This window comes from Camelina sativa, chromosome 6, assembly GCF_000633955.1.
Source record: "Camelina sativa cultivar DH55 chromosome 6, Cs, whole genome shotgun sequence".
NCBI lineage: Eukaryota > Viridiplantae > Streptophyta > Magnoliopsida > Brassicales > Brassicaceae > Camelina > Camelina sativa.
In genome coordinates, this window is record NC_025690.1 from 329,823 (window position 1) to 345,868 (window position 16,046).

Genomic DNA, 16,046 nt, shown 5'->3' on the forward strand with positions numbered 1-16,046 from the left:
GTACGAGAATCGTTTGAGTAAATGTGTTTTCACAGTTCCATTAAAGTTTATATTTAAGAGTTATACGTACATGACTCATATGTAATTTGAGTACATGTTTGTTATCGATTTAATAATTAATATACAGTATATATGTACATATGTAAGTTCTGTCAAATTTTCTAAAATGGTATAAATATTTAACATTGATACCAAACACAGATATAGTATGTACGTACATACATGATACATCATGAATACTTTGTGCACCGTTACGACTCCTACATCATAACACATATGTTTTATTAGCATACACAAAAATAGTAGGGAAAACGTCCTGGTTTCCCATGAGAACTATGATATCGTACCAGATGGAGCCCGATCTTTACCCCCGTCCCAGATGGCTCTCCTGAAATTCTTTTCAATCTATATACCCATATATCTGTAATTTACGTTTTGTATCTCCATGAGAATAGAAGATATCATCTATTTCACCATTGCTATAGGTTTAATTGGTTTACTATTTGATTAACCGAGTGACGAAGTTTACAAACCAAAATAAACCTGATTTCGACCCGATTAAAACCTGATTTTGACCCGATTAGAAACATAACCCTCAACCGAGAAATCCCTAAAATCACATTTTAACCTCTTTTTTGTTTTCTCTCGCGACGAACCCTAGAAAATCAAATTTCACCATCGATTTCTCAAATTGAATCGATGGATTTAATAATCCGATCTGGTTTTGGGCAACAAGATGGTATTGGGCAAAGAGATGGTGTTGGAGAACGAGAGTACGATGAAGAAGGAGAGGATCGAGATGAATTTCACGTCGATATGCTTGCTCAGGAATTTACCGATGCTGAAGAGTCGATTCGTCATGATACGTACCCAGAAAGTGACGACGAGGAAGAAGGTCGTGGTCGTGGTGCGGGTCGTGGTCGTGGTGCGGGTCCAGAGAGGGTGTTTACGGATATCGGACGTGGTGATGGAACTTTGTGGAAAGACCAATCCTTCTACAATGGGGTCGCATTCAAGGAGAGTGTCTTGGACTATGCACTACATACTGGTTACAATTTGAAGCAATACAGGTATGACAAAGATAAACTCGGGTTTAGATGTGTTGGGGATAAGGGCAATTGTGAGTGGAAAGTGTTTGCTGCACTTCTTCCAAACGCATCTTTGTGGAAGATTACGAAATACATTGATAAGCATTGTTGTACCCCCAATGGCGAGTGTGAGATGTTTAAGGTCCCAGTCATAGCTAGAATTTTTCTCGATAAGATTAGAGAGGAACCGGATCATTACAAGCCTTTGAGGATTGAACAGATTATCATGGAAAGGTGGAAGATATCCGCTACTAGGCCACAATGTCAAGCTGCTCGGAGAAAGGCTTTGGGATGGATAGAGTATGAGTATGAACAACAGTTTGCACGACTGCGAGATTACCAAGCTGAGATCTTGGAAGCAAATCCAGGGTCTGTTGTGGAGATTGATACAATTAAGAATGATGCTGGTCAAGACGTCTTCAATCGGTTTTATGTTTGTTTCGATGCCCTTAGAAGAACTTGGAAACAGACTTGCCGGCCAATAATAGGAGTTGATGGCGCCTTCTTAAAGGCAAAGATCAAGGGACAGTTGCTTGCTGCATTAGGCAGAGATGCAGACAATGGCATCTATCCAATAGCCTGGTGTGTTGTTCAAGTTGAGAACAAAGACAATTGGTTATGGTTTGTGAAGAGATTGAAGACTGACCTGGATCTAAACGAGGGAGATGGTTACATTTTAGTGTCTGATCGACAAAAGGTATGTATCTAACTAATTTATTATATTGGTTAATAAATGTGAATGCTCTCGTTTTTAATATGTTTGGTTTTTGGTTCTCAATTAGGGGTTGATAAAAGCTGTGGAGTTGGAGTTACCACAAATAGAGCATAGAATGTGTGTTAGACACATCTATGGGAACTTGAAGAAGACTCATCCTTCCAAGAAGCAAATCAAGCCACTCCTCTGGCATATGGCTTGGAGCTATAATGCAAAACAGTTCGGTGAGAGACTGGAACAGATACACGCTTATGACACTGGTGTGTATGATGATGTTATGAAGTCGAAACCAAAGAGCTGGTGTCGTGCCTTCTATAAGTTGGGGGGTTATTGCGAAGATGTTGACAACAACTTCACAGAATCTTTCAACAAGACCATCGACAAAGCAAGGGAGAAACCGTTTGTGGCAATGTTGGAGACAGTTAGAAGACTGTCTATGGTTCGGATTGCCAAGCGTTCAGCTCTCTCTCATTCTCACAAAGGTAATTAACTTTATTCAAAATTTAATGCAATTTTCTACGATTGTCTATGATTTTATTCAAAGACTGTCTATGATTTCTACATATTTAATGCAATGTTCTTGGTTTTTGATGTTTCAGGTTTATGTACTCCATATGTGGCAAGGTTTCTTGCTAAAGAGCATGACAAAGCTTCGGAATGCCAGGTGCATCCTTCTACTAATGGGTGCTTTGAAGTCACACTGGATGGAGACAAACACAGAGTTAGTTTACAAAATATGACTTGTACCTGCAAAAAATATCAAATATGTGGTATTCCATGTGAGCATGCCTATGGAGTGATTCTGAAGAGGACGTTAAGTGCTGATGACTATGTCTGCCAGTGGTTTCGAACTGCTATGTGGAGGCTTAACTACACAAATGGCATTACTCCACAAAGGGGTGCTCGTCATTGGCCTTCGACTTTAGGTGAGAATGTTCATGTTCCACCTGAGCCACCACAACCTGGGAGAAAGAAGATAACCAAGGCAGACAAGAAGAGGAAGCCAGGTGTAAATGAGTCTCCTGTCAAGAAGAAACCAAAACATAAAAAAAGGATAATGCACTGTGGAATTTGTGGTTCTGATCAGCATAACCGTAGGTACCACCAGAAGAAGAATCAAACACAGGTTGTTAATCGGTTTTTTCTCATTTTATTTCTCAAGATGAGTCTCTTGTTCTCATTTTTTGAAATTTGCGGTTTTTCAGGCTTCTCAGGGTGGTGGAGGAGAAGTTGTTCAAGGTGGTGGACTTTCTCAAGATGGTGGTGGACTTTCTCAATCTGGTGGAGGAGAAGTTGTTCAGGGTGGTGGAGGACTATCTCAAGGTGGTGGAGGACTTTCACAAGCCTGAATATTGAAGATTATGGTAGTAGGGGTCTGTTTTTTGGTTTAAGAGACTAGTTGGATCTGTATTTTGGTCGAATAGACTAGTAGGGTTATGTTTTTGGTCTGTGATCATGTTGAGAACATGATTTCAAAACGTTATCATTCTGCTTGTTTTCAGAACATGTGTTCATCATGTTCTGCCTTTTATGAAATGTGGAATGTCTTATCTTATTAAATGCAATAGCAACACCAACAGGAGTTCACACTCAACACCAAAACAAACAAGAGCATAAAGCAGAGCATACAACCGAACAACAATAGATTACAACCGAACAATAGTTTACAATAGCTCATCATACAAGCTTAAACAGAGCAAACAAGATCATAAAACCGAAAACACATACAATTATACTCTTATTCATCCTACATTGCAATTCAGCTTTTGCTTCCAACAAAACTTCTTCAACCCTCTCACAAAGCTCTTTTTCGAACTCCATTTGCATCTTCTCAAATTTCAGCTTCTGTTCTTGCAATGTCTCTATTGTACGCTCTTTCATCTCTTCTTTTACTCTCTCAAATTGAACACCCAATGTTGCTACCTCGTCCAACAATGCCTCATCGACCCACTTAAAGATGTGGTTATCGTTCACAAGCTAACATTATATCATAGAATACAATGAAAATTGATGAGAAGGATTAGGCTCGGATTTGGATTAGGTCGATGTCTACATCAAACAAAGCATAACATAGTACCTTCTTTGCTGCTGCTTCTCGACATCGAAAGTATCTCCGAGAAGGATTAGGCTCGGATTTGGAATTCTTTGCCACGATGTGTTCCCCACACCAGCATCTCTTAGGCACGCCAACGACGAATCCTCTTTGTCGAACATTTGATGAACCACTCGAACCTCCAGAAACGGTACTCATGGTTGCAAAGATCGATTTAAGAATTTTATGCTTTTAGGGTTTGAGGATTTGGGGATTTTAATGGAGTTATAGATGTGTTATAGATGTATCGTCTCGGGTCGGATTATTAACATCAGTCAGGTTTTATTTTTGGTTTTCTATTTGGTATGAACGGTATCGTATCGGTTCACTCTTTAAACCGATAACATCCCGATATATGGGTATATAGATTGAGAAGAATTTCATGAGAGCCATCTGGGACGGGGGTAAAGATCGGGCTCCATCTGGTACGATATCATAGTTCTCATGGGGAACCAGGACGTTTTCCCAAAATAGTATATATGTACCTCAGTACCGACATCATGAATACTTCGTGCACCGTTACGATTTACGACGACCTGCATCATAACTACACACCAATGTATTAGCATTCTATGTTTTGAATGTTTGTATACTTACTTTGATATTATATGAATTAAAATAAAAAATGACATAGCTCTATGCCTATGCATAGTGAACATATTTTTTGAATGCTACATGCAACAATAGTCCCTTTCAATTAGTTATTACGATACCTACACTTTAGATTTGGCTAATGCTAAACTTATGTTGATCCTTATCTCCTTACTTCTCTTAGTCCTTATCACATTAGGATTCTGGTTCTATCTTCTACGCACATCTACTTGTATAAATACTTTACTACTTCTACATGAATAAACAACCTTTCTACAAACTATTTTATTAGTATTATTCTCTTCTCATACATATGTTTTGAGACAGCTTTAATTTGCGAATCGTTTTTGTTTTGTGTTGCACAAATTTTAGTTTGACCAACATAATTGCACATTAGTGTTGTATGATATAAGTATTTTTCATGTTAGAAACCGTGTCAATTTGGAGAAATATTTACGATAAATTATTGTTTCTGTGCGCATGCATGAGGAATTATACCAGCAAATTTGTGTGAATCACTATTTAACTCATAATAAACGCATTCGTTTTTTTCTTTTTCTTTGCCAACTACGAATAATTTATGGTTTTATTTATCTATTTCCGTATACATTGTCTTTGTTTGGGGTTTATCAACTTAGATTTTATACACCACCTAAAAGATTAGGTGCCTTTTCAATTTATAAAACCATACATAATACTACTTTCTCTCAAATTATTTTCAACGCAAAAGTAATCAAAATGTACGTATAACAACAGACACATAAGTGGTGGTTACGCTAACTGTTTAATACACAAACACTGTTATTTAAACAACATCAATCATAACATATTATTTTGATCAAAAACAAAAAATCATAACATATTATTATTATTAGTAATTTAATTAGTAGTACCCGACAGAATAATTTTGTAATTCCGATTTTCCTCGTTACTGATATTTATTTCAACCTGTAAATATATCCTTACAAAGAAAAACACAAAGATGATAAGAATTCTGATTCGACCCAACAGCTATCGCTATTTCTCTGCTATATCTGTTTTTTTTTTCACGAACTACAAATATACCTACGATCAATAATAGCATATTTTCCTGTTTTCAGTTGAAATTGTTAATTGATTTAACTTAAATCTGTTGATTACTGTCCTTTTACTGTGATAATGATCAACTAGCTACACATACATCATCTCCGCAATCTAGCTATTATTTTTCTGCAAGTGAAATATAAGAATGTTGAATACATCAGCTTCTTTGAGTGTACAACTAGTTTTTGATCATATTATGTAACGAAGAACAACTCCCAAACATATTTGTCAAAGTTGTATACTAAGGATATTTAAATTTATATTCTGTTCTCTACAAGTACATATTTTGGTTTTATCAAAAAAATAAAGTGTATATTTTATTACTACGTTTAGCAAGTCATTAAGATAATTATTAGATTATCATCATTTAAGCTAGATAAACTACTTCACGAAATATTTATATATTTTATTTTATAGATTGCAATCAAGTTCCCTCATTGATTTCACCTTCTGGTGGAAGACAGGAAATGAATGTGGTATCAAATCATCTGTCACAAAAATAATAATAAAACATACCAAAAAAGCTATAATAATTGAGAAACAAACACATAAAATAAAAATGAATTAGAAAAAGAAGAACAAAACTTATTTGTACAAACAAAAAATGTGAAATGGCCATCAATTGATATGAGGTGGCATGGAGACCACTCACAGTTGGTAGGGGCACCTAAAAATTGCATGAATACCAGAATTAGGATTATTCCTTTTTCTTTTATCTCACCTAAAACTCCTTTCTAGTATTTATTTTTAAACAACTTTGTAGGATTATTATTTATTTAAGAGTTAAAGACATTATTATGGTATATATTGAAAATGAAAAAGAAAAAAAAAAGGTTGACAATGGTGTGATTGAAGGCATTTACGAAAAAATCATAAAACAAATGCCTTTTAGTCATTTCATTAATGCAGAAAAATTCATGATTATCCGAAGCAATTTTTATTTTTTTGGACAACAGCAAGGCTTTTAAAAGGACCAGCTCTAATTTAAAAGCTCAAAATTGAAAATGGACCCTAATAAAAATGTATCAGTTCGTTTATGATATTGACATTAAATGATTTCTTCACCTCGAACAAAAAAAATCCATTTAATTTATACTGTAGATATTTTGTGAAATAGAAAACTTGAAAGACTATACGAAATCAAATTATCGTATGAAAAATCAAACAGTAATTTATATGGACAGGAGAATAATTAATTAAATACTCTGTGTATCATATAATTAAGTTGAGGCGCGTGTAGCGTACGAAGCAGAGAAAGTCGCGTCAAACAAAGACAGCTGAAGACATCCTGGAAATTGCATACGTGTCGTCCAAGCATGAAAGTGAGCACCCTTTCTCCTTTGCCCACTGCCCGCATCCCGAATTTGAACCGCACGCTCTCTAGTCCCCCATGCCATGTGGCATTTTGTTATTACTCGCTGCAACTTTCTATTAGCTGAAGTAAACCCTAAAGCAATACACTAAATAGCAATACAATCATAGCAATACAATCATTTCTTTTATTTTTGTGTGTTAATTTGGTAACTGGTAGTACCTATATATATATATATTTTTTCTGATAGTACCTATTCTAATCGAAAAGAATCAGAAATGTATGAGGGAAAATATCAGAAAAGTATCAAAAATAACACAATTGGAGATGTATTTGATTAAAAGGACAAGATTTTCCAAATTAGATTTGTTAAGAGAGAAAATTTTTTCAAAAAAAAATTATAAGATAAAGGGAAATTAAGAAGGGTTCTCTTAAAATTCAGTGGTCATTACTATTGTGCATGTCTTGGTATAACGTTTATTTGTATTGCGATATACTATAATTTCACCCTTATAATTGCATGAGATCATTTTGAGCAATATTCTTTGAATGTGTCTTGTTTTATTTAACTTTTAAGACAAAATGCTAATAAAAGTTCTTGATTCTGTTAGTAATTTGATAAGAGAAATAACATCTTTTTAAAATAAATAAAACAGTAAACACCTGTTAGATGTTTTATTATACATATGGAAAACCTGACATCACATTTTTGTGTTACCATCTAACGTTTTATTTAATTAAAGCTATCCATAGTTTTCAATAATACAAGGAATCTATATAGATGTCGGAGCAAACTATGCCCATGTGAACTTCACATTCACATCTCGAAAATTCGTTTCCCGAAGTTTATTTTTATAAGTTATATATAGATATATATTCTATATATAATATATCTATCTATGTGTTAAAAAATAAAATTGACAAATACATTTCAATATCGTACGACTACATGAATACACGTGCATGGTGAAAACTGAAAACATAAAAATAAAATTGGTGAAAAAACCGGTTGGCCAGATGTGGGGACACAGCGCTTTAAGATAACAAGATTTGAGATCTACGACGTCAAAACGAGTTACAAAATAAATGTATTATATATGACCTTCAAATTGCTTTATGAAAACGACGATGCACAAAAGAAACAATAAAGAGGAAGAGAAGTGAAGAGAGAGGAGGAGGACCAACGTAATCATGCTTACGTTGGCTTCAGGTGCAAGATGCATGAAGTCCACATGAAAAAAAGGTGGCTCCGCTAGCTCTTATGGACTTATCCATAGTGTTTGGTGTTATTTTAAAAAATAATATCCCTGTTTTTTCTTCTATTAGCCAATCAACAGAGTGACTTTTTTCAACAGAACTCATTTTATTACATCATAACACACCGTGAAAGTAATATAAAAGCTTGTCTGAACGAAATTAAAGACATTTATAAATAATTATATATGCCGACATGCGGACATGTACTAGATTGCGTCCTGAGAAGGCGACATGTGCAAATCTATTTGTAAGACCTGGAATCTTTCATCATAAGATTTGGCCTATCTTTCCTCTATATATTATTTCTCCTGATATGGGTTTATCACTTCACTAGCAGTGGTATGTCTGAATTATGTACGGAGTTATCTTGAAACTGATGAGTTTCGTAACCCAAATCATCTCTTATTCGTTTTTCTACGACCAAATCTCATTAACCGAATCAGTTACACCCAGAAAATACCGAAGAATTTAACCCACAAATTAGGTTATCTGATTGGGTTTCTTAAGAATATTTACCCTACCAATTTATAACCGAATTGTTTATTTATTTATTTTTATCATAGATACATCTTTAACATCAAAATGAGATTCCAAAGATTGAACACTCGCAACACTCTTGACTATTAAACAAGTTAAACGTTGTGTAGTAAGCATTTGAACATGTTCGTAAAACCAATTCAAAGACCAGAGTATGTTATTCAACAGCTATTAATATATCTTTACCTTGTTGTCAATCTCCATCAACAATTTTTCAAGTTTTTTACGTTTGTTTAGATGTGGTTGCATGTCTCGATCGATAGTCTACCATGCACATCTTATTCCAAACTATCTGCAACAAAAACGTAAGTAACTTGTTTGGAAAGTATTCAACACACTACAAGAAAACAATATGTTTTCCTACCGAAGAAATCGAAGAATCCTCGTAGGAAACAGTTGTTTTTCACTGTTTTCCTACGAAAAAAGAAAGAGGTAATAGCCCGAAGGAAACCAAAATTAGTGAGAATTTGGAAGGGAATGTCTTTCGAAATCCCTACCAAACATCTTCCGAAGGAAAATTCGTAAGAAAGGTGAAAGAAAGGGGAAGTGCAGTAGCATCCATTTTCCTTCGATATATTGGAAGGAATAAGTGTCCTTCGTTTTTTCCTACGAAGTTTTCTCACATTTTTCCTGTCAAACATTTCATTCTATTTTCCTTCGAAATTTTCTGTCTAGATACCTTCGAAAATGTAATTCTATTTTCCTTCAAAAACTTCATTCTTTTTCTACCAAAACTTGTTCGAGTATCAAACCCCCAACTAATTCTACTTTTTTCTTGTTTCCAATTTGTTTTGCATTTTTATAAATTTAAATTTAGAAAGAAAATGTTTCCAAAAGATACTTCATGCCTCCAAAAAATAGTATTACAATACATACAATCCATACAATTTACAACTTTTCACTAGATAAATAAAGAGACGATCAAGGTTGGGTCTCGTCATCATCATCTTCGACGGTTGGTCGCACCGTGTAGGCAGGTGGTCGTATATCAGGAAACCGGTCTAGGATCCGTTTGTTGCATTCCATGAGATACTTGATCTGAGCGTCTTTCTCCTCATTGCAAGCCTTCAAAGTTTGAAACTCCTCTTGTAATTTAGGAATCTGTAGTGGAGCTGAAGACGAAGAAGGGCATTCATCTGAGACCAGGTTACTAAAGCCATAACGTTTTCCTCTAACCTTCGGTAAAACCTATAAATAAAAGCCAAGACATGTAAGTTAATCTCAATGGATAGAGATTGTAGAAGCCGAGCATAATCTGAAAATGAAAGAGTTAATAAGTAGTTGTGTAAGAGTAACTTACACCACGAATAATAGAGTTAATCTCCTCTCGTGTAAGAGGCTCTGGCTGAACCGAAGCATCACCATCAGGTTGGCGCTGAGATTGGATGAGCTCCATCTGAGTCGAAGCCAAATCAAGATAATGTTTTGTCTTCATATCACTTATGGTTCTGGTCTTCTTGTCTAAGTGTATTTGTTCCATGAAATGAATCATATCAGGCTCTGTTCCTAGTTCAATTGTCTTACAAAAAAGAAACATTAGTTAGTAATAGAAGCAGAAGCAATAAGAGATGATCACATTGTAAAACTGAACTAAAGTGAATAAAAAAATCAGCACACACAATTATAAAACAAGAGGCGAGTACTATGCATTTGATAAATCACAACCGATGAAGACAATGAAACTTGTAAAATATAAACAAAACTACTTACCATCTCATCCCAACGTCGTTCATATGTTTTTGCACGGTTGTTGTGTTTAGCAACCCCTAAACCACCCCTTTTACTTCCCCGATTGGTAGAGTTTTGTGTTGCAACCTCAATGGCCTTTTCATCTGTCCACATCTTGATGTAACCATCAAATAGTCTTTTCTTTGCCTTCATCCATTCTGGTAAGTTGTCAGCACCTTTTTCTTTCCATGTTACCTTCCAGTCACGAGCATTTGCTTTGAAAGATGCTTTTGCTTGCTTAGTGTAGTGTGTGCGAACATACTTTGTAATGCTTGGATCCCAGTTGAACTCTTGCTGTATCAAGTCGAATGATTAGAAAGCATGTACCAATTATATTACTTAAAACATACACAAAGAAAAAAAAATTGTTTACCGCAAATGCTCGGAACCATCGGTTTTTAATTTCTGGTGGGAGAGACCGATAGGTTGGATATGCCTTTGGGAGATCAGATTTCAGCATCTTTAGTATCTGCTTCGTAATCTTACCGGTCTTGTCATCTCTAAACCTGCAATGTAATTGACCAACAATTGAGTAAACAACTGTGGGATATTTTACAAAATCTGAAGGGAAGTACAAGTGCTAAGAAGGTTACCATGTTGTTGTTCCTTGACGGTCTGGACATAGAAGTGGGAGGTGTGTGCGTCCTTGAGCACTTAGCAAATCGCAAACGTCAACAAGAATAGGGACAACACCTTCTTCATTCTCATATGGTGGTGGATTTGGCTCATTTGGTGATCTACTGTTATTGGTGTGTTGATTGCGGTGATTTTGCGTAAACCTTGGAGAATCACTTAAGGAATAGCTTGGTGTATTGCTATCAAAACGGCGCTGCTGTTCTGCCATGAAACGTTCGTAGTGCTGTCGAGTATTCTCCTGAAAACTCATAACACAAAATAAAATTGTATAGTAAGTTTAATCCAATTATGATTTGACTCAACAAATTAATGACCTGTTTGCTTTCCAAACATCGAACAATAGAAATTTTCGTAGACAATTGACTAAAAAAAAAAAAAAAGAGAATCACAACTTAGCCAAAAATATAAACAGCGACGAACCCTATGAACATCCAGGTCGAAAACTACAAGTTTGCCCATTAACAAATTAAAAATTTGAGAGCTATCCCTTAGAAAGAAAAAAATCTGCCCAAGATAATACTTTGAATTTAGTTCTACAACAATACTGAGGCCGTTGAAACTCAGGAAAAAAACAGAGAGCAAAGTTACCAACATCGTAAAGCTTAAAAATTACAGTGGTTGTCCAAGTATTTGATTAGAAATACTAACCGTAAACTGTGGATCTCTCGGCGGAGACCACGAGAGGCTGCCAGTCATCCTTTCACTCGGTGCTTTGCGGGTTACCATGATCCAGGATAGAAGTAATTATGGTGATTGAGCAGTGAAATGTATATTTACGGAGTTGAAACCGATGAGAAACACGATCGAAGTCGCAAGGGAAACAACACAGCTCTGTTTAGGAGGTGAATAAGTGAAAAACTTAGAAGAGTATCTAGGGTTTTTACTGAAATCGTGTTTGTTCGATGTAGGCATATAGCCCATTAACAAACCAACTATTGTTCGATGTAGGCATGTAGGCATATAGCCCATTATCAAAAATCGATTTTGGCTAAACCCCATTACAAAATTGGTTTCCTTGAATGCCCAATTCACAAAATTGTCTTTTTTTTTTTAGTAATATTTCTATCACAAAAAAATGAAAATTTCCATTTTAATTTAGTAATAAAGTAGTGGGCAGCAAAGTTATATCTCGAACTTGGGTTATGTAATGTGGTTTTTCTCCACCATCATCGTAACGGCTTGGTTTTCTACTCTTTGTTTGAACACTTGGTGGAAAGTAGTGGGCATCAAAGTTAGATCTTTCTTCGTTGATGCTTTGAGCAATAATAGAACCTTCCACTTTGCTTAAATTCTTCACCATCTTTTTCAAGTGAAACATGAATCTTTCGAATGGGTACATCCACCTATACTGAACAGGGCCCCCAGTTCCGCCTCTCTGGGAAGATGTATTGGAAGATGTTCCATTACATCGAAGAACGGCGGGGAAATATTTTTTCTAGATTACATATAAGAACAGGTATGTTGTCAGATAATTGTCGGATACCAGCTGGCGTAAGTGATCTTGTACAAAGGTCTCTGAAAAAAGCACTAATTCCTGCTTTATGAAAAAATCCATACATCAAGATATGTATATATACATGTTTTAACAAAAAAATTAATATAAAAAGAAAATAAAATTACCTGCGATAGCTTCATGTTCGTTCTTGGGAAGGAGGTTGACAAATGCAAAAGGTAGTAACCGTTGCATAAATACATGACAATCATGACTTTTCATCCCTGATAATCTACCTTCTTGGTTGTAAACACAGTTTCGTAGGTTGGAAGCATATCCATCAGGAAATTTTACTTTCCGAATAATTCACCAAAAAGATGCATCCTTAGCATCTCCATCTAATCTGAATCTTGGGATTGGACCTCTTCCACTTGGTAAGACATGTAAATGAGGCTGATTGCATATTGAAGGCAAGTCTAGTCTCGATTTCACATTGTCTTTTGACTTCCCTGGAACATTTAAAACTGTATTCATCAAGTTATCGAACACATTCTTCTCAATGTGCATGACATCTAGATTGTGTCTCAACAAGAGATGTTTCCAATAAGGCAAATCCCAAAAAATACTATGTTTGTGCCAATTGGGAAACTCTCCATAACCATCTATTGGATTATGCACACTCCCTCCGCAATATGTTGTCTTTTCCAATCAAAAATCCCTAAGTTGCATCAATATATTTTCACCATCTGGCTCAGGCGGTGGACCATTTGAAACTACTCGATTTTGCTTGAATATTTTTTTGTTACGGCGGTAAGGATGTGACCCATGTAGGAAACGTCTGTGACAGACAAACCAACTTGTCTTCTTTCCATGTTTTAACTGAAATGCATCTGTACTATCTTGCCAGTACGGGCATGATAATCGCCTATGTGTTGTCCATCCTGATTACATGCCATATGCTGGAAAATCGCTAATAGTCCACATTAGCACCGCACGCATCGTAAAATTTTGCTGCCATGAGACATCATACGCTTGAACTTCGTGCTCCCATAGAACCTGTAGCTCATGAATCAAAGGTTGTAAGAAGACATCAAAAGATCTCTTTGGGTGTTCTGGACCAGGAAAAAGGATAGACAGAAATAGAAACTCTCTCTTCATGCACAAAGACGGAGGTAAATTATAAGGTGTGAGAATAACTGGTCACAAAGAATATTGCCGTCCATGCTTTCCAAAAGGGTTGAAACCATCTGTACACATACCACATACCGCTTAAACGCTACTCGAGACCTTCCACTAGTTTTCTGATACTGAGGTTTTCCACAAAAGCGACAAGCTAAATAGTTTGCGTCTGATTGCCAATAAATCATACAGTTGTCGATACATACATCGATCATCTGATATGGCAAACCAAGACCAGAAACAAGCTTCTCAATTTCATTATAAGAAGCTGGTGAGATGTTGCCTTCTGGCAAAACATCTTTAACAAAATCTGCCCAAGCATCTACACAATCTTCTGACAAATTATAGTCCGTCTTTATATTCATCATCCTAGTTGCGGCGTATAAAGGATAATGTCCTTCCTTGCAACATTCATATAATTGACTCTTCGATGCATCTAGCATATCGTAAAATCTTTTTGCTTCTATATTTGGTTCTTCTACTCTATTTCCAGCTTCTACAAATTCATGGAAATTTTCTCTATGTGCATCATGAACCATTTGAACCGTTTCTACATCTTCTTCCCCCAATCTAGGTTCTTCTACCCTTTCCGACACATTTTCACTAGTACTACCCACATTGTAAGCATCAGTTTCCCCACGATAAAACCATACTTTGTAACTCAACATAATTCCAAGACTATAAATATGTCCCCAAACTAAATCTTTGTCAATGAAGTTATTATAATTACAAGATGGGCATAACATCTTATCACTTCTTAAGCAGCTATCCTGATTCATAGCGACGTTCATAAACTCTGTGAGTCCTGCTGCATATTCCCTCGTAAGCATCCATTCAGATAATATCTTTCGCTGTCCAACCACGTGCAAAAATTATTCATTTTTTTGAAAAAAAAAATAATAGCTAGGATCGAGAATGTTTAAGATGTGTAGAATTTTAGATAGGCAATGAGTGGTTTATATAGGAAATATATTATCAATGTCCTTCCCCTTTCCTTCCACTTGCCTACCAAAAAATTCCTATTCCAACCACCATCCCAATTGATTGCCCACTTGGTCTTGTTTTTTCATGCCGACAATATCCTATCATCCCAATTGATCTTATCGCAATCCTTCTTCACCTTATCCTACGAATTTACCTTCGAAAATTAAATGCGTAGGAAATTGAAAGGATACTATATGTTTTCCTTCATATTTCCTTCCACTTTACCTTCGTAAAAAATGCGTAGGAAAATCGAAGGTAATAGTCTTTCTGAATTCCTTCCACTAATAATCCTTTAATATTCTTTTGATGTTCCTACGAATTTTCCTCCAAAATTAAGTGTCGACGAATTTTCGAAGGAAATAACCTTCCCTTTTCTCATGTATGCTTTTGTAGGAACATTCTTTCATATTCCCTACGACAATTTTTTTCCGTCAACAATTAGAAGGATTTTCGAAGGACAATATTCCTTCCAAATTAAATTCGTAGGAAAACGTAGTGTTTTCTTGTAGTGACGATTCTGAGAATTTATTTTTAACTTAGCTGCTCTAGTTCATAAAACGCAGATTACCATTAACAAATACTAGGACTCAGACCCCCTGCGATGTCGCGGGGAAAGTATTTTAGAAAAAGTTAATAAATTTGAAATTTGAAATTATGAAATCATTTGAATGTAATAGAATAGTTTGAATATATAAACATTAAACAGAAACTGTTACTAAAAGCACAACCATCAAAATGAAAACTTATAAACAAAAAACATTATATAGAATAGACGTAAATTTGCAAAAAAACATTTTCTAAAGTATTATAAATATATAAGATATTTTATGAAGAATTATGGTAAATAGCTACAATTAAAAAAAATCATAATGACAAAGTGATCTTAACTGAGAATATTGAACTAATGGTTGTAATGAGTAAATGAAATTTTTATCAAATAATTATAATTAAAAATATATTTAATAAGAGTGAAACTATATCAAAGAAATATTGAAATTAAAATACAAAACTTTCAAAAACATGGTAAAATAAATGTTAAATATTAAAATAGTTTTTAAGGATAAGTTATGATAATTAGACGCAACTGTAAATTCTAAAGTAAGTTTTATTAAATTTCTATATTGCTATAATCATTTCTAAAATTTTAGTTAGATTATAGTATAACATTTCATATTAGATATTAAATATTATATTATAGAAATTCGCAACGAACTATGATTTGGTAATTATTGATGAAGAGACAATAATATAGAAAGTTCAAAAGACATGACTATTTAAATAGACATACCTATTAGAACGAAAAAATTGTGATGATAAAATATGAATAAAATATAGTGCAAAAAGACATAACTCTACAATGAACATATACAACTGTTTGAGTTAGAAAAAATAAATAATTTTTTTTTCACAAA

General features: G+C 34.9%; 2 protein-coding genes across 2 annotated transcripts; one reads left to right on the top strand and one right to left on the bottom strand.

Moving 5' to 3' along the window:
- On the top strand, positions 315–2,511 carry LOC104793813. The gene is made up of 2 exons (XM_019246579.1): positions 315–1,785; positions 1,871–2,511. Exons 1-2 carry the CDS (start codon positions 700–702, stop codon positions 2,291–2,293), a joined length of 1,509 nt encoding a protein of 502 aa, XP_019102124.1. The 5' UTR covers positions 315–699; the 3' UTR covers positions 2,294–2,511.
- LOC104789918 (uncharacterized protein At4g04775-like) lies at positions 3,105–4,357 on the bottom strand. Its single transcript, XM_010515581.2, has 2 exons — positions 3,881–4,357; positions 3,105–3,780 (listed from the first exon to the last, which is right to left on the bottom strand). Exons 1-2 carry the CDS (start codon positions 4,052–4,054, stop codon positions 3,481–3,483), a joined length of 474 nt encoding a protein of 157 aa, XP_010513883.1. The 5' UTR covers positions 4,055–4,357; the 3' UTR covers positions 3,105–3,480.

Excerpts from the sequence above, each read along its gene's own strand:
- LOC104793813 (XM_019246579.1), top strand. The coding sequence starts at position 700 with ATGGATTTAATAATCCGATCTGGTTTTGGGCAACAAGATGGTATTGGG. Across the intron at positions 1,786-1,870 it reads TAGTGTCTGATCGACAAAAG|GGGTTGATAAAAGCTGTGGA; the intron begins GTATGTATCTAA and ends GTTCTCAATTAG.
- LOC104789918 (XM_010515581.2), bottom strand. The coding sequence starts at position 4,054 with ATGAGTACCGTTTCTGGAGGTTCGAGTGGTTCATCAAATGTTCGACAA. Across the intron at positions 3,781-3,880 it reads GAGAAGCAGCAGCAAAGAAG|CTTGTGAACGATAACCACAT; the intron begins GTACTATGTTAT and ends ATATAATGTTAG.